The sequence below is a fragment of the Vanellus vanellus genome, assembly GCF_965231255.1.
Source record: "Vanellus vanellus genome assembly, chromosome: 17".
Taxonomy (NCBI): Eukaryota; Metazoa; Chordata; class Aves; order Charadriiformes; family Charadriidae; genus Vanellus; species Vanellus vanellus.
The window spans coordinates 11,544,265-11,566,516 of NC_138922.1; the positions used below are offsets into that span (position 1 = coordinate 11,544,265).

A 22,252-nucleotide genomic window follows, 5' to 3' on the forward strand; every position below is an offset into this window, starting at 1 on the left:
CCCGGCGCTGCGGCTTGAAGAAAGTGGCAAAATAAGACGACGTATTTATTTTATTGTTTATTTTTGTTATAATTACTTTTAACTAACCTGAAGTATTTTGAATAGTCTTTTTTTTTTTTTTTTTCTAATGCAAAACCTCTCAAGTGCTTGCTTGCTTTCCCATCGTCCGGGTGTTCCTTGATGTGTTTAGTAACTCCAGCGCCCGCCCAGCACATCCTTTCCTCTTTCAGAAGCGGCTTCTGTCTCCCTGAACCCAGATTGCCAGGGCTGGGGCCAACCTCTCTCATTCCCTTTGATATTTCAGCTGATCGTAAAGCTAATTTGATGATAATGTCAACGCAGAGGCCACTATGGAGATGACATTACAATTGCGATGTCAAACTGAGGAGGGTGACAGCACCTGAATGTCAAAAGAATGGTTAAAAAAATGCCAGTGGAAAGCTGCAAATATCATGTTTTCATGTCAAGGTAATGTCAAAGATACTCCAGTCCTGGTTTACGAACACCCCAATTTGATGTCAAAATAAAGGTGCAGAAGCGTCAGCTTAAATTAATGAAGACAATCTGAAGCAAGGAATTAAGGTGAAAGGCGACCATGGGAAAGGGAGAGAAAATAAAGAGTAAGTTAAAAAATAGTGGTCCGAAATAACTGTAATTGAAATATGACTTAAAGGGATTAACATTGCTCTGCTTGATGCGTTCACGGGGCTGGCTTGGCCACCCCTGGGGAGCAGGGTGACACGTCTGAACCTGGTACAGCATCTGGTGCCCTGGTCCTGCTGGGGAGGTGGGAGCGAAGGTACGTGGTGCAAAATCAGAGGGGAAGGGGAGCGGGGAGGGCCCTGGGTACGTGGGGCAAGGCAGGGACCAGAGACCGTGGGCACATCTGTAGGAAGTTGCTCAGAGCCCTGCGTAGGACTGTGATGTGCCAGGTTGGGGCTGGGAGAAATATTAGAGGCTTAAATTTAAACCAGAACCAAGAGTTCTCATGAAAGTGGAAAAGCCTAAAGGGAACAGGCTTTAAAACAGAAAAGGAATGCATTAAAAATGCAATGCCTTTTCTTTTGAAGTAGTCTCTTGTTAAATTTCACCAGACATCAGTCGATCTTAGGAACTGCATCCCGACTTCGCTTCCTTGATGCTACAAACTCCACAGGTCCTCTGCAAGTTGTAAGAAAGTGAATGTGTGTTTGCAAATGTGGGCACAAAGCAAGGCTCTGGTTGCTGAGGAAGCAAGTGCTAATGATCATGGTTTAGACTAATTACAACCTACAAGGACTGCAGGGGTGAGAAAACTCATTAATTTTTTTGTTGGTGTTGGTCTTTGTGTCTCTTCCAGTGTTGGCAAGAATCATACTTTTTATTCTCATTTAGGTCCTCCGATCTGGATAAGTTCCTCAGGGTTTGGTTTTGTTTGGAGTTTCCTAATAATATTCAGGGAACAACTAAAGTGAAATCAGAAGGGAAAAATTCACCCTCCCCTCCCCTGCAGAGCAGAGCCGGGCATGAGAACGAGCTTCGATGAGCTTCAACGTGAGCTAGAGACTCACATTGCTGCAGCTGAGGTGAAACATTGTCCCCAGCCCCAAAAAAGGGACCTGGAGCCACCGGTCCCTGGAAAGAAGCTGTGTTGTGGGATTATTGGTCCCCATGGGCTCTGTGGGCTTGCTGTATGAGCTGATGTAGCCGCATCCCATGGGCAGTGCTGCCCGCTCCTCCCGGCACGGGCTTGGTGCGTTTTTGGGGACTGCCGGCAGGTTTTTGGTGATCACCACTTGCAGTCCCTGCAACCGCCGTGGTGAGAGCCAAAAGGCTCCTCTGCCCATGGGATGGGCCTCTGTCCCCAGGCTGGGACCTTCTGTCCTAGCATGGAGGCGAAGTTGCCCTCCCTTGGGGGGGTGATGGGCTCTGTGGGTCAGGCGGGGGATCTGACGAATGCAGAAGTAAAACTGATTTCTGGAAGAGCTAAGGACTGAGGGGAAACCCCAAAAGTTTTCTGCAGGTTCAGAAGACCACAATACCTAATCCTCTAGGAAAGGTTCCTGCAGTGTCGCTGTGTCAGCTGGCAAATGTTCACATTTAAAAATCAATATCACATGAAATATAAACAGACTATTAATGAGGACCTGTTGGGAAGCAGGGAGGGTTGTAATTAGTTGCACTTTAGCAGCAGTGAGTGAGGGACACAATTATGTTTCTCTACTGGAGAAAATGCTAAAGGAGGTGTCTCAAGACCAACTGCTGCATTATTTTTTCCCTAGCAGAGGCGTTGGCTTGGCTCTGCTCCCCACCACTTGCACTTTTCTGTATTTCTTCCAGACCAGCCTCTGTATTTACCACGACCAGATTAACCAAATTCTGCGGTTCCCTTCTTGCAGAACGATGTTCTGCACAAGACTCTTCCCAGGTGAGAATAACCCAGAGCAGAGGAGATTGCGCCCGGTCTGCGCTCAGCTCAAACGTGTTTTCAGCAAAGGGCTTTCTTCAAACGGGAGCTCTTTAGCAATATTCGAGCTCCTCAGCCTGCATTGCCTCGGTGCGGTGAGACCGCTGTGGTCGTGGTCGGCTCTGCGCAGATGATGCCCGGGAGTGCCGCCAATGGCACCCTCCAAAAGCTCCCGAAATCTGGGGCTGAAGTCCTGCTGTCACTGAAGGCAAAATGCGTGTGTGTGTGTTTCGGTTGGGTTTTTTAATTTTTTTTTTTTAAGACTCGCATGGAGAAGAAGGAGATATGACCCCGCACCGCCGGACACAGCCCAGCCTCTTCGCGGCACCAGCCCCCGGCAGCGCCGGCAGGGCTGGCCGTTCCCCCGCTGCCCGCACGTCTGCTCCGCGGCTTCCTTCTCTTAAAATACCGGCGGCCGTGCCGGCTGTGCCGTTTCGGTAAGCGATCCCTCTCGCTCTGGTGAGGCGAGGCGGCGGCGGCTGTAAGACGAGCCCTTGGGCAGACAGGTGCAGAGCGCTCCTCATTCCCTTTTATTTTCGGCACCTCCCATGTTTGTTAGTTTTCTCATTCCAAGGAAATGCCGCATCCTCCTCGCTGGACTCTTTTCCCACTTTCCAAAGCCTTAAAGACTCTTGTCTTTGCTTCCTGCTCGAACAACATCACTTTTTGATCCATCCCTGCTCACGGCAGGGCGGCGCAGACTGTGGCTATTTTCCCACAGAATTGCTCGGCAATGAGGGAAGAGCCTTTATTTATTTTAGTTCGAGGGAACCGGCTTTGGGCTTGAGCTTTAAATGGCTTCACTACCAGGTGTCGGAGGCATTTGAAAAGATGAATCCCCTGCCTCCCTCCAGACGTGGCCATTGATCATAGCTACGGGGAGAGGCAGGCGGAGAGGGATCGGCAGGTGGGCTTCAGCTTTAAAGGCAATCTGGAGGCTTCGGAACCGGGAAGGTAAAGTTAAAAGAGGTATTTGAAGAAGAAATATTGTCTCTGATACAGGGATGGTTTGGGATGTCTGGGAGCGGTGAGCGGCCGCTGAACTGCCGCCCCGTGTTGGGTGCTGCTGGTACTGCTGGGAGTTCATGGTGGTGATTAGAGCGCGGCTTTCCTGGAGCTTCGGCACGCGGGGTCGAGCTTTCCTCAGGCAAACCCGACAAGAGCAGGGAGAGGAAGATGGTCGGAAGCGAATTCACATGAAACCTCAAAAGGTGGAGGCAAAGGGCAGGCTCGGGGCTAGGACTTGAGAAGACACTGGTTTATTTGTGCTGATGGTGATTTGCAGAGCCTCTGGCCAACATCCCAGTCTTAAACTGGGCACCTAAACCAGAGTGTGTCTCATACGGGCCAAGTTTAAGCTGGAAACTAGAAGGTTTTTCTTAGTTTCCTACCCAAGTGCCTGGAAAAGTTGTGAAGATAGCTTATTTTGGAGATTTTGTGGTCTGCGGGACCACAAGAATGTTTTTTTTCTCTGATATATTGGCTTCCAGTAACATCCCCAGCTGCAATCAAAATAGGTAGAAATGTGTAAAAACAAACACAGAAATCACAGCTCAGATAATCTGGAAGTTAAAAAACTATATACCTTTCTCCACACAAAAATGAATACATTTTAAATGGTTTATTTAAAAAGTAAGGATTAAGTACATTATACATGGTTGTGGTTATACCAGTAGAACCGAAGCACAGTGGAAATAACACTTTAGAACTGCAGACAGAAATGTAACCTCAAGGGACATGATATATTAGCCCTTGTGGATATGTGATCCATACAGAAAGGAAAGAAAAGGAAATACAAAAATAGTTTGTTGTTAGAAGTACGGACATATGAAGTGATTTCTCATTTTAGTCCTATTGTGTATGAGAAACTAGGAAGAGAGACCTGACGATAGACCTGAAACTTTGTTTCTCAGAAAATCGAATCTGATCCAATAGCATTTTTTTTGGGGGTCTGCTGTTACAGTATGTTATAGGGTAAGACCAAAAGACTGATTATTGTTAATGATATGATGATGATATCTGCAGGCCTTATTGAGAAATGGGGGCTAATTTGTGTTTGGTGCTGTTGAGGGAAACCAGAGAGATGCGGAAGAACGGATGATTTTCTTTTTTTTTTTTTTTTTTTTTTAACTATTACCGAGTGGTTTCAAAGTCGGAGCATAATCTAATTCCGTTCAGATAGATCAGCCACGGAGCAAGACGCTGCTCATGGGCCGGAATGCTGCAAATTTTTCAGTTTTGTCAGAATCAAAGTTTTCCACAGGAAAAGACTGATTTTTGGAGGATTTTTCTAAACTGAAATTTCAAATGAAACCACTTTTTTTTTTTTTCTGCTTTGGTTGAACAAATTACTGCGCTGCAATTTGACATAGACCGTGAGTTTTAAATCGCAGCCCCCATTCTCCTACAGGACGGAAGCTCTGGTCTCTCTTATCTCCCCGTATCTTTGTTCCCTGTCCAGACTCCGTATCCCACGAGCATCCCATGAATACTTCCCCGCTCCAGCTCCATTCTCCAAAGGTCCCCGCTGGCTGGGACCGAAGCAGGGCGTCGCGCTCGGCGAGCCGCAGAACCCAGCCCTGCTCAGGGGGAGGAGGCTCTGGCAAAGAGGAACATCCCAAAACGCTCGGCAAGACTTTTTTTGGCCGATGCGATGTAAAAACACTGCACGCGCCTCTGCAGGTCTGATCGGGGCTCGCGAAAAGCCTTGGACTTTGGCTGGAACCATATGGTTGGTTTTAAACACGTTCACTGGTGAAGGACGATTAAAAGAACAAAACCAACGTGCGAAGCAAACCTCACACTGTCAACTTCCAGTTCAATGCACATGAGTTTAGAAAAACAGCCTATATCTAACTCCTGGTTTTAAAGGGAACGGTTTTATTCTTAATTACAGTAAACACGGATGAGGACTTATTTCTAACTATCAGTTTATTAACACAGTGGGAAACAAATAGTTCTGGGAAATTGCACTTGAAAAATACATCGACTATAATTAGATGTAAATTAATTAGCACTTAGTATGACACACTAATGAGACAGAAGGTTTTTTTTTCATTGCAAACCTACTTCTATCATAGCTAATCAAAGTATTTTAATATTACGAAGTCTCAAAAAGTAGGAAATAATTTATTGTTTGAAAGCATAAAGATTCTTGTAAAAAAAACCTTTCATCAAGAACTTTAATAATTTTAGAACTCTTTTATGTTGTCCTAGCCGAAAAGTAGGTAAAAAAGTTTTCTTGTCTGCCTCTGTTTGAATTTTTTTAAAAAGCTTGTGTAATATCTCTCTCCATAATGTGTTGATACAGAAAGTAGCACAACATCTTCTACTTTTAAATCGTTCCCGTCACTCCATCCGCTTTAGCTCTCAGAGTTCAGAAGTTTGAAAAAGGATCCCAGCAGAGTTTTAACCTGAATGGAAACTCTTAATAAGCAGGGATGAAGGCTCCAACCCATCTCCGCCAAAATAACAATGTCGCTCTGCCAGGCTGAGGGCTATGCAGAGCTTAACAGCGACTAGGGGAAGACTTTAGCTTAAAAATGAGAATTGTGTCTTGGTTCTTGCAAGGAGAGAGGCTTAGGCAGGGTTTACTTGGGGGGGTGAGGGGGGTCAACTTGCTTTTTGGGATGTTAAGGCAGCTCCTCCGGGGTTTTCCCGGAGAACTTGTTTATACTAGCCGAAAGCCTCGTATCCAAAACACCACTGAGTCACTGACGCTGTGGCCATCACGGGATAAATTAAGACTAAAGAGGTTTTAACAGTTTGGCTGAGATCTTCCACCATCAGTGAGCCAAGATTTCCAAATAGTGATCTTTATTCTTGTCACCACTTCTCTAGTCTTCTGGTAGTAAAGATTTTCTGGGCAAAGACGACGGGTGCATTCAAAGGAATCTACAGGAATTAGATGCTCCTCTCTCAACGCACCTAATTCATCCAAGGGGAATCGGGCACCTCATTCTCATATGGCTTGGTCGAGCGGTCGCTAAAATCAGCATGAGTACTATTAAACGAAATTACCTCTGAGTCAGGCCCTCGAGCTTTGAGATTCCAAGCCTAAGTGTAAAAAACGAAATCAGGAATTTAAAAGAAAAAAATATTTCAGACTTTTTTAGAAACATACAGAAGCAAAGGGTGCAAATTAGTTCCCCCCTTAGGTGATGCATAGAGTTTTCTGTGGGCTCTCTGCACGCAAGTAGATTCATCATTACAAAATAAATTAAATTAGGTCAAACCATCATTTCCATCTAAAAGCAACTATACCTCGCACCATGCGGCACTTATTCATAATAAAAAGAGTTTAATAAATATCTCATAAACGGTGATTTTTTTTTTTGTTCTATTTTAAAAAATACAAAGTTGTCATCCGTTCTGTTAACACTCAGTTCCCATTGCTGCAGGCAGTTTTGCTAGTCCGAACGTATTAGCTTCTCATTTTCTTACGCACATTGCTTAGATATCTTAGTTTCCAGTAGCGTTAGTGTTGCACTTGTGAAGCAGTAAGGAAAACAGGAATGCAGTCGCAGGGAACCGGCGGCTTCGCCTGCGCGGGCCACCCCGGCTCAGCTCTGCTTCTCGCTCTCTGCTATAAGTAGTCTCTCGGGGCTCCTGACAGACAGCACTCAGCACCTTGCCGGATCAGGCACTAGGGCTAGTCGAAATGAGAATTCAAGTTTTCTAAATGTTAGGCAAGAAATGATATTTGCAAATATGCTCAAGTCCCACCTACTCTAATCCTTCCCTTTCTCGGTGTTTCGAGATGCACCCACCCTCTTCTCCCCCACCTGCATTGCCCGGAGGGATGCCTGACTCCCAGAAACGGGAAACCCCCTTACCACCCCATCAGGGAGTCTGTAATGCTCAGTACGCAGGTGCTCTAAGGTTTCCGTAGCACAGGTAAGTTTCAGAAAGTGTTGCCTTCAAAAATATTTTCTTTTTTTTCTTTTTTCTTTTTTTTTTTTTTTCTGAAAGAGGCAAAGCTTATGCTGCGTCAAAGGAAAGCGGCTCACTTTTGATGAGTAGTTCATATCCATCCTTGGGCTTGGTTACAAATTATATTTGCAAGTTTGTATTAAGGGATCTCAATTTTAGGAAAAAAAAAAAAAAAAGTCGTACAACAATTTTTTCTGTAATCCTTTAAAACACACTGGTGGCAACTCCTTTGCAGTTTCTCCAAGGCTTTGTACACACTACAAAGGTGCAGGAACACAAACTGCCTTCATCTCATGACACCAAGAACTGAAAGAAACAAACTCCAAATAGCTTCAGAAAAAGCTATGAGTGTGTAATATCTTTACGTTGGTCCAGAGGATCTCCACACATGCCACAATTAAAGAGGTGAGAGGGTATTTTAACATCGCTCCTTCTCTTTCATGACAGATCCATTCTGTTTCAGTATTTCTTCAAAAAGCTTGAGGAAGGAAGGTACTTCAAACAGGTGTTGTTCTCCTGTTGACCATGTTGACATGGAGTCCTTCCTTAAATTCCTTCTGAAGGAAGTTGTGAACCTGCAGAAAACTGGCTTCTTGGTCTGCGTTGTAGCTGGCAGCCGTTGTAACCTTCAAAGGCTCTCTGGAAAGAGTGTACATGGAAATTTCGTTCATGGGAATGGTGCTTGCTATCTTCATGCCAACCGGAGAAATGTCTCTAGATGGAGAAGGCTCTGTAGATCGAGAACTGGATCTGGACCTCCGCCTCCTGTACCTATAACTTGGCATCCTGGCATAAGGAGAACTGGAAGAAGTCTTAAGGAATTCCCTCTTGGTCTTAAACCTCAGCTCTTTGTTCTTCTCAATATAAATGTTCACAGCCAGAACACCTATGGTTTCAGCCACAATAAAAGACAAGGCTCCAAAATAAAAAGACCAACCATAGTTGTAATGGTTCTTTTTGTCCTCATCTCGCTTGTCACTTGGGTCACCTGCATTGCTTGATATGTAGACAATGATCCCTATGATATTACTCAGTCCTAGAGAGAGAAAAACATAAATCAGTGGTTATGTGGCTGTGAAGATAAAATTCAAGGCGTGTTACTTTCTGGAGCTGAATGGTTCAAAGATTATGACCAGGAAATTTTATTACATTTATTTACTCTTTCATTTATCTCAAGATTTCATTTATTCTTGAAAAACAAAGAAGAGACCCACATCTGGGTCACGTATGCTCACATGGATCCTGAAATATTCAGCAGGATTTCTCCCCATCTCTTCGCTGTCACGGTGGGAAAGAAGTAGCTTATAGGAGCTCGCTAATATTGTTAGTGGGATTCTAACATTCATAATAATAATAAAAATACATTTTGAGCTCAGGGCTATGGCGGTTCACCTTGATCAAGATAAGTTCTCTTCCACCTTGCTGAATTTCCATCTAAATGCAGGATGCTTAATCAGAGCTCCAGGGAAAGCTATTAACAATGGAGCTGACTCTCTCAGATGTTTCTGGTGTGAAAAACGCGCTCACCCATCATAGGTGAAATTTTTCTGCCATCATATAAAAGAAAAAAAAAAAAAGCCCTGGATGTAAGAGGTACCTGATTCATCTAATATTTAATACATTTTAAATAGCGTAAAACCTGCTTGTTACTGACTTTAGCTTCCTTTTTCAGGAAAACTAAAAGCTTTTCTAGAATATATGTATTGTAGAGCTTCAAAAACATATTTTTGTCTTAAGAAATTGGCCTAGTGTGATGTTGCTAGTGCCCTCCATCCAGGAAAAGGGTACAGGGAGAGAACTGCCAGCAAGCTTTTCCACAGTCCTTTTCAGTTTAAAAAGGCGGCACTTCTTAGGGACTCAATTTAAGGAGAACATACCTGCTGCAACGAAGAGAATCCCAGCGCTGAGAATAATGTTGTTTTTGCTGTTGTAAATCCTTCCTGCTCCGACACAGAGTCCTCCCAGCAACAGCAATATTGTGCTTAGGATGGGGAACACGCTGGAGGCACGGACAATGCCTGCAGGGGACACAGGTAGAAAACCAAGACAGGCAGAAATCATTTCAGATGCCTCCTCGGGTGCAAGTGCGGAGATTACAAAGGCTCAACCCCCCCAACTTTTGCTGGAATTCTCATTGATTCTGCATTTGCGGGCATGTTTTTTTGGGAGCCGAGGCCATGGGCCGGTGGCCAATGTGGCACAGACACTCTCAACTGAGTATCTTAAATCTTCTGAGCTTTCTCCTAGAAAGTCCAGCGTTATCGCCATTATCTGATGCCACCACGTACAGAACATTTCTGACAAAGCACAAGGTAAGTGACATTAAGACCTGGCATCACGCAGGGAGCGGCGCTGAAAAATTCATGAGCTGGCTATGAACCCTACAACGTTTGGGGATGGCTCGAGCAGGGTCTGTTCCTCGTACAGGTGAGCAGATGCCGCTCTTGAAGTCTGCGGCATTCGTGTTACCAGAGAGCACAGCTAATAACCCGTTTTTCTTTTGTTGAATATTAAGGGCTTTGAAACCTTTCAGTTTTCTAAGGAAGAAATTTTAACAAGTGTGTCTCAGATGTTTGTGTTTAGTTTCCTGACAGCTAAGTAGAGTCATTTAAAATTCCGTATGCTTCAGTCCATTCACCGGGATGGGCTATAAAATCCCTGAAAAAAAAAATTAAAACACCACTTCAAGCCAGCTTTCAAAGCCAGGTCGCTACAAGACTAAGCAGCAACCGAAAGGGAAGCGGCAGGAAGGGAACACAAGGGCTGAGAAAAAATAAACAGGCACAAGGAGAGAGAAGTCTGTATCGTAAAAACCAAAGGGGCAAAACCTGGTAGGCGTTCCTGAAAGGCAGAGCGAGGAACTGACTTATATTGTTATAGAGAGAGGATTTTTTTGAAGAAGGGGAGATAAGATGCTGAGTACTGCTGCAGAAAACAGGATTGCCCCCAAGCCGGGGACTGTGGCAAGGCAAAGGCACGTGGTGAGCGGGTGCCGGGGCGTGGGGGTGCCCAAGGTGGGGGTCAGAGGCTGCTGTCACGGGAGGGTGGAAACCCCACAGCACACTGGGAGGACACAGGGACCCCCAGGGCTGAGTGCACGGAGAGGATAAAACCGCCATCTGGATGGCTCTGCTGATGTGGTGCCGTTAGCGATGCGGCTCTCCCGGGTGCCATCTTCCCGGCTGACACGCACAGCGAGCGGCGCCCGTTTCCCGAGGAGAAGCGGCCAGATGTTACAGCTGATGCTTTCTCATTTTACTTTTGATGGCCACGGCGTTCCCAATTTTGTGAATTGCTGCCTAATGATTCCCCTGGTAGCTGGTGGCAAAACTCCCGCTGACTGCAAGAGGGACAGGACTGGGCATTTAATAACCGTTGCTTTTGTGTGTGCCGCGAAGCCCCCGGGAGCCCCCGCTACGGGCCCAGCCCTCGTTAGGACGGCGCAAACATAAAAGAAAAAAGACAGTCCCTGCCTGGGAAGCTCATGCTCCTATCGATCTGCAACAGAGAGAAAACTCCGTCTCCTACCACAACTGGCAACGTCGCTGCACGCGTCCAGTACAGACGGGCCATTTTCTAACTGGCTCTAAACCCAATTCAGTCGGATGCATTACTATTCCGGCAGTGTCTTGCAATAACTGGCAAATCCAAGTAACGAGGCTGTAAGGTCTCTTATCGAAGTCCGTTGAGTGCTGAGAGCCCGTTCCGTTGACCTGGGTGTATACCCCCACATGCGTGGTACGAAGTAACAGTGCTTCGACTTTTGGGTCAGTTTTTAGAGTCAATCATTAGAAAAAGATTCAATGTCAGTCTCTGTGCTGCCGGAGATGAAGGCACCCCAAATCACTGCCTGTCTGTTAGAGGCCTGGCAAAAGGCAGCACGGGCGTAACATCTACTTTGGCCCACCCTTTCTGGTTGTTGTTTTCTATATTTTATGGCCATACTGTTTATAATGATTTCAATTAAATCAAAGAGCTTTCCTAAAATGCTTCAGTGACATCGTCAGAAGGAACTTGCCAGACATGCCAAATGTAGGGGGTGGGTTCTTCTGCTTGTAGCAATAATCTCCAGAGATATTTTTTCTATATTAGGTAATTAATCTGAAGAGAAACTAAACACACAGTGTTCTCTTCCTGTAAAACTCTACAGTTTATTTTTTCCTACAATGTGTACTTTTATCTCTGAAATTTAAAGGGAGGCTCATAGGTACCATGTAGAATTTACATATATCTCCCAATACTGGTAATAAAATGACAGCACATCAAAAAACATTAAGGCAATCTGGTTTTTGCTTTCTCCCCTGCTTCCCCCCCCCCCCACCCCCCCAGCCCCTTGTTTACCGTCCTGTCTGTTCGCATCGGCTGCTCTGCACCGCTATGCGTTGTGACACCTCCTTCGGTGAAGCGCTGCAGCGTGCCGTGCTGCGAGCCCCGGCGCTCTGCTCGCGCTTTTATTCTCCTCCGAAAGGCAGGAGCCAAGCAACCGGCTTTAAAACGGGGATGCAATGCGGGGGGATGGACACAGAGCACGGCTGCTGTAGCACGCAGGGAAGAAGCGCATGGAAGTGTAGACGTGCCCTGAAACAGGGTCCGCGGTCCCCCTCCTCGCGGCTGCACTTTTGCACCGCAGCGGCAGAGCTCCGGTGTCCTCACGTGTGCCGTGAGGATGAACACGGCCCCTTCTTCTGCAAGGGGAGAGGTGCATGTGGTTCCTGCGGTGCTGGGGGGAGGGGGGGGGGGGCATAGCTTGGTTTTTGGGTGCTGGCAGGAATGTAGGAGCGGAGGGAAGCTGGAGCACACGTGTGCGGTTGGGTGATGCATGCAGGTCCTGGTTTGAGCGACACGGGATTAATTTCTCTTTCGGTAATTTTACTTTTCAGGAAGGTCTCTTCTAACGCTGGGGAAACCTGCATTTTTAGAAGACTCTAGTGTCTGAATTTGTGAAAATATTTACTTTATAGCCAGCTATGGGATGCACCTTTCCAGGTCTTAGTGGTTTTGAGCTGGCCAGGTGTGGGGACGAGGATGAGCGAGAGCCGGGCCCTCGACCCAAGCTGCCCAACAGGGTTAGTTCAAACCATGAACGTCACATTCAATATAAATTAGAAAGTCTGCTGAGGAGTTTTCTCTCTTCCATGATGGCGGTGATCCTGGAAAGCCCTTGCCCCGGTGCTGGACCTCTGAGCCCGTCCCTTCCCCGCGAAGCCGCAGCGCTCGCAGCATCTGACATTTGCTGTCCCCTGCTGGGAGTGCCCGGCTTCCTATGGATAGAATGGGCTGAGTACAATCCTCCTATATTTTATATTGGTATCGGGATCAATATTGATTCTTTAGTGTTATTAATGTTAATTATTTAGTATTATTATATTAAATCTGTTTATATTTCAACCCTCAGGTTTCCTCGTTTTTGCCCAATTCCCCTTCCCGGGTGGGGAGGGGTCATAGCGTGATAGGATAATTGTCTAAACAACCATAAATTGTTGTGGCTTCTTCAAACCATAACTACGCAGCAGCCCAGGGGACTATATGGGCTTTCTGTGCACGGCAGCGATGCCTCTGCCCCTTGCTGGAGCTCTGCACGGAGATGCGAAGGGGATTTTTTTTTCTTTTTTAGACAGATTGGCGTGTGTTGTCACAGGGAAGGTTGAATAGGAGGGGTCTTGTTTGAGCTCCTTTGCACGTGTCAGTTGTCATTGTTGCTGTGTTCGCTTGGTTTTGCAGGGAGCAGCCTGAACGCCCAAGGGCAAAATCCAAACTCCTGCTCCTACCCACACCCCGGACTAAAGTCTCCTAAAATCAGTCATTCTTTCACTCATTTCAATAGGATTTTGAACCAGGGCACAATTCTGCTACCAGTGTCATGTCTACATTTATCTGAAGCTTATAAAGGGGCTACAGGAGAGCTGGGGAGGGACTCCTGATCAGGGGGTGTAGCGACAGGACAAGGGGGAATGGTTTTAAATGGAAGAGGGGAGATTTAGATGAGATACTAGGAAGAAATGTTTCCCTGTGCGGGCGGTGAGCCCCCGGCACAGGGTGCCCCGAGAAGCTGTGGCTGCCCCATCCCTGGAGGTGCTCAAGGCCGGGTTGGACGGGGCTGGGAGCAACCTGGGCTGGGGGGAGGTGGCCCTGCCCAGGGCAGGGGGTGGCACTGGATGATCCTCAAGGTCCCTTCCGACCCAAACCATTCCATGATTCTATATTAGATTGGTCACTGTGGAGCAGGCTGAGACCCCTCATGTGCTCTGTCAGGAGCACAAGGTGCACACAGCGTTGGTGCCTTCATCTAAGCCGGACCGGAGAAATAAGGGTTACCCCAACATGGCCCTCCAGGAGACTTTGTGCCGAGAAATGGCTACAAAGCACAGTGAATGATACAACAGAGACAGCAGATTGCAAAGGTGTTGCACAGAGGGCAAAAATGGGATGGAAGCTCTCACATCTCCTTTGAAACGGGATGCAAATATCCTCTTGTCTGTGTCTAGTTAGACAATGATTTGGTCCCTATTACATATCCGTATGAGCTCATCTCTTCTGGATTTAGATACGTAACCTTTCAGTAATCTCTAAATCAACCATACGCATTTTAAGTGGAGCTGCACTTTTGTAAAAGCTGAAGCAGAGGAGTCCTGTTATCTGTGCAGACTACGCGGGGACGAGCTCTCCTCTGCGGGGGGAGCAGCTGAAGCCTGTGTTTGCAGAAGACATAAAGGCTTGGACTAACTTGTTTTTAAGGTCTGTACTTAGTCATTTTGGAAAACAGCTTTTAGGAACACCCATCGCAAGTACACTTACAAGCAATTTGCCAACGTCATGTCTTACTGAGGAGCTGCAGAATGTTTTTCCCAATTCTATCTTTTCTCCAAATAATGAAGGCATAATACACTTTATCAAGATGCTACTTAATTCTTCTTTCCTTTACAGTCCTTTTACTAATGTTTCTTTCCTAAAGCTGACTTTGCATCAATTCAGCATTAGTTCCAAAGCTTTGTATGAAAGCTAACTGCAGCCGTGCTCACACTGCTAGTCTGCCCTGGCCCGAGCACTGAAGTCGTGCCGCCCAAGTGCTACGGCTGATCTAAATTGACAAGAGTGAAGATGAAAAAAAAATAATTGTGTTTTGTGGTAAAGTGTACTTTTCAGAGATTTTTATTTTGGTTTTCTTGTCTTAGCAACCAGAAGTTGTTTCCCATGGGTGAGCAGAAGGGCAGAGCGGTTCTCTAAGTGGTGTTTCAGGTAATTAATAGCAGTGTAATTGAGGAGCGTTTTGCCACGCCGGGTGTATCGGGCAGCAGCGTCATTCATTGCTCCCTGAAGCTCTCCCAGCACCTTGTGAACTGCAGTTCCGTTCCCTGGTAAAGGCCATTGCTTTCAGCTTGGCTGGTCAGCTCTTCTGTTCAGAAGGAACAACTAGGCAAGGTGGCCTCTGGGGAAGGGGAAATCTAACTCCAGCTTTGCAGGATTCATGAAGTTTAACGCCCGGGTTCCAAGACCATCCGCTGAGCGAATACTCATCCGGAGGAGATGAAACAATTGCCCTTATTTCAAGCTCCAGGTTGGTGGACGAAATTATTTCTGTGGGGCATTACACACCAGCACGGAGCAGCAATGGCTGGTGTCCGTGCAGGGGAGCCACAGCCCATGTTCACGCTGAGGTTTTGCTGTTAGCTGCAGAAATTTCAGCTTCCTTCCTACAATGCAGTAATTTCACTGCAGGGGGAGGTGGCTCCGCAGCTGCAAAGGATGAGGCTTGCATAGGGATTGGGTTTAAGCATTAGGAAAAGCTTCCTAATGGGCTGGAACCCACTCCTCAAACCTGGTTTGATACACTGATTGGATAAATACGCCCTCTGTAAAATACCCTCGCCAATCTGGGAACAATAGCTGTATTTTTCATTTGAAAAATTTCCATATAATGTTTAGAGAATGGGCACCACAATCGTGTGCCTTCCCCTGGGTGAAGGAAACCCTTGAGACGGGGGTCCCCGAGGGTCAGGGCTGAGTCAGCTGCAGTGTGAACTGGGCCAACATCACCACTGCTCTGTGCCAGAAGGTTTGGGCCAGTCTCTTGCAATGAACAGGACTTGGGTTGGACTCTCCAGAAGAGAATCCCAGGAAAGTCTCTCTCTCTGGCCGTGTCTGTTAACCCTGTGTACTAGGTATTAATTTTCACTTACGGAGAAGGTATTCTGAGCTGTCATGGTCATAGTCATTGTCTTCAGGGAAGTGGTTGATACGGAAGCAATGTCCTTTGTAGATTCCTAAATGAAAACAAAGCAAACATAAAATATAAGGAATAGAACCAGGTAAATGCGCTTCTGCCAGCTCTGCTTTATTTCCTTTTCCTCCCAAGCTGTGTAAGTAAATGATTCTCCTGTGGGGTTGGTCACGGATTTTTTTTAGTGCTATCAAGAAACCATCTCTAAGGTCACGAATTTTGGGCAGATTGGGCTGAAGCCTATCTGAAGGAAGGGAGAGCCAGGATGCCTGGGCTCTTTTCTTCAGTCTGCCACTAATAGTGTTCTCTTGAGTTTTTTAATCCCTCTGGGCTTTACTTTATCAGCACCGTGCTTATCTCACAAGCATGCCGAATTCGCAAAGCTTCTTTTTGTTCCTAGAGCGACTGTCACTCCGGGTCCCTGCTCCACGGCTGGGGCTCCACCGCAAAGCTGGGTGCCAATCTGGCACCCATCACCCCTCCAGTCTCATCCCCAGTCAAGTGATGGCTTCCCTTTCCCAGTGATGGCTGGTAAATGCTGAGGCCTCTTCGATTACTCTCTAGGCTCGGAAAACACATCCATAAATCTCTTCCTGCTGCAATATAAACCCATATATCCCCCTCAAAGTTGGTTCAGCCTTTAATGGCTTTATTTGTTTAGTTAACCGGGAGCCTGCACAGTAAGTCGGGGCGCGAGCGTGCACTCCTGATACCTGAAGGAACGGCGCCAGCGGCGGCCAGATGAACCCCATGCTCGACCGAACGAGATGAGGTTCAGCACTTTGTCCATCTGGGTAAAGCTTTACATTAGTATTTTGTGTTATTTTCGACCCCGGTTACCCACAGCCACACGCAGCCTCAGCTGCAGCCGGGCAGCTGAGGCTGCAGTTGCACGGGGAGCTGCACGGGCACCTCTCCCCAGAGAGCTCACCGCCGGAGCGAAGCCCCGAGGTGCGATTCTGCCTTGGCGCTTTCATTATTCATCAACCAGAGCTTTCGTGCTCAGGAACATACATCATGCAGGAAGAGTTATCCTCTGCACAGGAGTTTCGGTGCTTACAGCTTGAGCTGGCAGAAGGATTTAAAAACCATCACTTAATACTACTTTAACAGAAGCACAGCTGCAGTCTGTAGGATATAAATGTGGATTTATTTCACTACCTATTACCAATGATTACAAAGATCTCAAAAGAATTACTAATCCGGAGGATTTCAATTGCACTCTGTGAGTGTCAACTGCAGGTTTGCTACTACAGTGCATTTAATTCTTCCAGTAAATGATGTATCTACTCCAATTGCGGTAACGGCTCAGGCTTTCTCTGCACAGCACTTCAAAGGCTGTGAACAAGAAGTAAGTGGCTCACGTCACATCTGGAAGTGAAACACCTGTCCCGTCTGCCAGGCGGAGGAGAGCACTTCAGCTGGGACGGCTCCGGCGAAGCACGTTTGCCCGTGCAAGCCTCTGTTTGCCATCAGCCGGTTTGTTGCTCCTGATGGCTCTCCAGCAAGGCAATCCAAAATTCAGATTTTAAAGATCCCAGTGCTTATTTTTATGGCAGTTGACACAATGGAACTAAATCGCTCCCAGCATAACGGGGCCTCTGAGGCTGGATGGTCATTTCTTTGAGTCTTCATTATGGTGTGCCAATTTAGAGGAAATACGTTCAGGGTACGATTTTTATCCTCTCCTATTCATTAAGGAAAATATTGAAATAATCTTCTCACCCTAATTTCCTATGGAAACAGGCTTTTCAACGGCTCTGTTCTTGTGTGTGTATAGGTGGGGCCACCTCAGTCTGCATGTACTTCTCCAATAGCTTTTAAAGTAAGTTGGTTGAATTTATCCAGAGTTGATACAAAAGCAGCAGTATCACAGGTAACTGAGCTCCCACAACTTCCACGCAAACAGGCAGACGCATGAAGGAGACAGCTCTGTCCACCGAAGGCTGCTTTGTGAACTTGCATGTTCACAGAGCATGGACGTGGGCAACAGCCCAAATAAACGTTCCTCTTCCAGAAACTCACTTAAGAGACAAGAAACATGCAAGACTGAATTGTTCCCCGAGCCTCTTGTGTTTGCAGCACTGATGGATTGATGGAGGGGCTTGGCGTCCGTAAAATGGCCTTATGTTATTAAACTTCCAAATGAAATGGGTCCCTCAGCAGAACTTTCTCTTCCAGGGAGGCCGTGAAGCCATCCCTTCCACCGCAGGCGTGAAACACATCAGCAGGACAGGGTGGGTTGGTATCAGCAGTGTCTGGGCTTTTCCTCTTTTGTGGTTGGAGACCTTCATCTCCTGGTGCTTATATCTGGAGCCTTTCACATGAAAGATTATTAGCAACTCTAGCAGAGGTGAAACAAGAGGATAATTAGCCCCAAACAGAAAATTCTAGATGAGCTTGAGTGTTCCTTTCTATTTCCAGTTTTTAGGAATACTGAGATTGGCCATTCTAGCCAAATTTTATAGAAACAGCAAGTGAAATTTGGACCTGCATCAAAGCCTGGGAATCCAAAACATTCTTCCCAATATTTTCGCTGTAGTTCAGATCACAGATATTGGTTCAGGGTCCTCTCTAGCGTCTATGGTATTTGATAGCTAATAACAGCAGCAGACTGGATAAATTTTTTCCATAAACTTAACAGGTGTCATATAACTCAGCAGCAGCTCATTAAACCCTCAGTGAGGCTTGAAGTTGCTATCAAGAACTCTGGTGCTCTCCAGGGTATTGTGGGCTCTTTTCATCCACAAAGTATCAGAACCAAAGTCTTGCTAGGAAATGTAACAATACCCCTTTTTTCATAATGATGGACTTTGAAACTCAGACTTGGGAAAAATTAAAACGAGCTGGGTGGAAGCTATTGAAGCAGTGGTCAGCTTTAAAAGCACAACAGCAGAGTCTGACTTGTACTTAAACACAAAAAATAAAAACAAAGCAACACTGAGATTTGATGAAATACCCAGCTCTCTGCGTGGCACGTAAAGCAATGCAAAAGAATAAAAGCCATGAAACAGAATAGGTGGCAGAAAAGGAAACGCTTCGATTAAATTCAGAAACAACCATTCTGCAGCATCTGCACAAGGGCCGTACTCCTTCGAGCTCTTCTCAAAGGCTTCACAGAGGATGCCTCGAAGAAATGTGTAGACAAAGGTGGCCCCCGGTCCACGCTCAGTCAAGGCACCATGGGCTGTTCCCCACACCAGGACGTGACATGGAAGAGAGATTTTCCTCTTTGCTTGAGTATGGGGAAACAGTCCCTTATATCCTTTGGAGAGGAAGATGGAATATTTAACTTCTACTGCTGTACCCACTGGAGAGAGATAAATAAACTGCAATCACTGCCTAACAGATACTAAAATATTGAGAAGCACTTCTGGATACCTCTTGAGAGTAAGAAATAATATCCCACTGAGACACTGTAAGTATTACTCCTTTCTTTGAATGATTACTGATACCTTTTAAATGATGCTTTTAGAAATACAAATATTATAATGCATTTTTTCCTCATAATAATAACTTTGTTCTGAATTTTGGGCCAGGACTTCAGAATCTGGGTTAATGATAATGAAGAGGCAAATTTTCTGAAGTGTTGCTGATGGTGCAAGAACATTTTTTTTTCCCTGGTTGCAGTGTACTTAGCTGGCATTTAAAAACTAAAAATTGTTTCTGACTTCGTTTTACTCTGTGTTCAAGGGCTTCTCCGACAAGGTTAGTACTTCCCAATCTCACTAAGTGTTGTTCAGATAATGATAATTAGAGTGTGATGTACTCTGATAATGTGATAAGGGAGGGAATTGTGGTTCCTAAGTGAAGATTAAGCTTTGTTTTGGGGTTTGAGATCTCAAAGTACATCGAGTTTTCAACAGTAAATCAAAGTAGTGAACCCAAATTCTGATGACATGCTACCTTCTCCTTGCTCTTTCTCAGATAATCCTTTAATAATCCTGTCTGTACCACTGCAGAATTATTCACTAGGGTTTTATTTTTTGATGACTGAGAGCGATGGTTAATGCTGTAGGATGCAGATACTTATGAGCTTTGTTTGTGGCTATGCATTACATGATGACGTTGTTGTTGGCCACACCAGCAGCCATGTCTTTGAAGGAGCCATTTCCCGTGGTCAGTATTTATCAATGACAACATTCCCCGATGCCCTGGAAGTGTTTGCACAAATCAGCACTGGAATATAGAGCACTTAAATGTCTGGCAGTATTTGTCAAGACAGCCTGTACTTCTGTTTTCTCCTCCCCTCTGATCCTGAAAACTATATAAAATAAGATCTTTCCATAACATTAGTGTTTCGTTGTCATTTAAAATAGGTTTCCACCACGCAAGACGCTAGCAGCTTTGCAGCAGAGGACCTTGACTGCGGGGTAGTTCTGTCAATAGCAATTTTCGTCTCCTTGCTCTGAGCACGAGCTTACGGGAGGCGATATCTGATAGCAGTGGGAGACACATGAGGATAGATGGGTTGAGCTGCTGCCGCCTTCTCCATCAACAGCTTCTGCAGAGCTAGTGCTCCATTAACTATTTCATCTACCAGCCCTCTCGACCGCCTTTGTTGGTGAGGCCGTGCAGGAAAACATCGGGTTTGGGACTTGACTGAGAAGCCTTTCTTGCTTTCCTGTGGGACACCAGACATTCGCGACCTCCTGGGCTCAACCTCTCCTCTGCCCACACGCCACATTCTTGTAGCCCCTGCGCAGCTACAGACACGGAGCGCGCACACGTGCACACTATTAATAGAGTTAAGCAGGGTTTTCTCCTCAGGGGGGTTATACTGATGGAATGAGTGCTATGAATGTCAGCTGCAGAAGTGGCCGCATGGCTACGGCAACTACCCGCGGGCAGGTAAATACACCCCATAATTGTCCAGCCTAAAATCCTACTTACCAGCCCATTTCCTTCTGGCAAACGTGGGTCTTCTGGGATGGGTTGAAGACATGGAAAGAAGCGATTTTCAAGATCATTTGACAGCAAGTGCTTGCAGACACAGGGAATAAAAGTTGCAAGGAGCTGACTGTATATTAAAAATAAGGCAATTAGTAAGGAACCATGGGAAATCTGGCCCGGTGGTTCTGCTTGTTGCATCTATTCTGTGATTAAATGCTGTGCTTCAGTTCCAGAGCCAACCGTTAGCCTGATTTACTGCAACGCTTGAATATCTGAATGTTTAAATGACAAGTTTTCTGAATATATCAGCCCAGAGCCGGCTGACTGACAGATAACATCACAGACAACAAGAAAAGCGTGACATGCAGAGCGGGGCTGTTGTAACAGAAGTTCCCCAAACACAGTGTCCATCTGAGCATGCCGAGCGGGGCTGGGTTGCCTTAATGGCAGGGCTTTGCACCTCCCTGGGACAACAGTGGAGAACCTCTATTTATAGTGAGTGAGTGTGTCAGCGCTGGACTCTGCCAGGGGAGAAGAGAAACAGTTCTATATTTTTTCCTTGGGAAGATTTCTCTGCTGACAAGTTCTGAAATCCTTTGCAGCGTGATTTGAGCAACAGCGAGCAAAGGAGATCAGACATGCCAAAAAATGTTCCTCTCCGCAGAATTTATAGCGTGGAGTCTATCTGTGCCCTGTGTTCATTTCTTTGATTATCCACCAGCACAACTCCCCTGTCTCACTGGATTGACATACAACAGCGAATGCAGCTGCTGAGTTAACTTTCTTTTCTCTTTATTCCCCTCATCATGAAATAACCCTTGAAAAGAGGAATGGGTGGTGCACCTCCTTTTACTTTCAAAACCTGCTTTGTGGTGCTGATGCTCGAACAGGGACTCCTGTGGTCTTGAGCTCTCCACTCAGACCACAAGGAACGGCACTAGATATTTTTCTGTAACTTGGCACTTTCTATGTTAAATTGTCCCGAGTTCGATTATTTGTCTCCTGCTGTTTGCTGAGAATTTCACAGGCCAGTCCTTAAGTTACTTGAATGAGCACAGATCCTGTGAGCCTCTGCCAGAGGACGTTTAATGCTGTCATTATAAAAGAAATCATGAAGTATTGATGCAGGTTGTGCGCAAAACACACCCCATGTGAATTTGCTACCCCACATTGCTGCCGTATCGCCTCCTTCCGTGCCACGGAGGACGGAGCCAGCAGAGAAAGAAGCCTCAGGAGGTTAAATACACATTTATTGGGTGTCTGCCTTTGAGAAAAGTTTGGCTGTTGTGACAGCCTCGCGAAGCTGGAAACTTCAAAGCATAGGTTGTTTTTGAGACAGATGCTGTCTGACACCCCCTGACTCCTGCCAGTCCGGGAAATATTTGTCCTTATGACGGTTTGTATTTTTGTTTCGTCCTGCAGGTGAATTTGATGAAGAGCACTACTAGTACCTGGGGTTATTGTCATACTTCTGCCAGGGTAGGTCTCGTTTTCAGAAAATGCTTAGGATCTAAAAAGATTAGAAGTCCATGCCCATAACTGTGGTCTAGCGTGGTACCATAAACCAGCCGACCTGCACTGTCTGTGCGCGTCATGGTCAGGCTAAAGCAAATTCAGCTCAGCTGAGTCTTTAAAAGGAAATTATCCTGAGCCTTAACCATGTTTCTCCACAGGTGTTGAGACAGTGAAACAATAATCTTCTATTTTTCCTCCTAAAAGTCATAGATTCATAGAATCATAGATTACCAGGTTGTAAGGGACCT

General features: G+C 46.0%; 1 protein-coding gene across 1 annotated transcript in view; it reads right to left on the bottom strand.

Moving 5' to 3' along the window:
- Positions 1-7,812: 7,812 nt before the first annotated feature.
- The window catches only part of CACNG4 (calcium voltage-gated channel auxiliary subunit gamma 4), a gene marked incomplete at its 5' end in the record, with an annotated part of 41,255 nt that continues 26,815 nt past the window's right edge, over positions 7,813-22,252 (bottom strand). Inside the window, 3 exons of the mRNA XM_082492383.1 lie at positions 7,813-8,414; positions 9,256-9,396; positions 15,556-15,639. Of these exons, the coding sequence (XP_082348509.1) occupies positions 7,876-8,414; positions 9,256-9,396; positions 15,556-15,639 (764 nt within the window). The 3' untranslated portion in view covers positions 7,813-7,875. The remainder of the gene's footprint in view (positions 8,415-9,255; positions 9,397-15,555; positions 15,640-22,252) is intronic.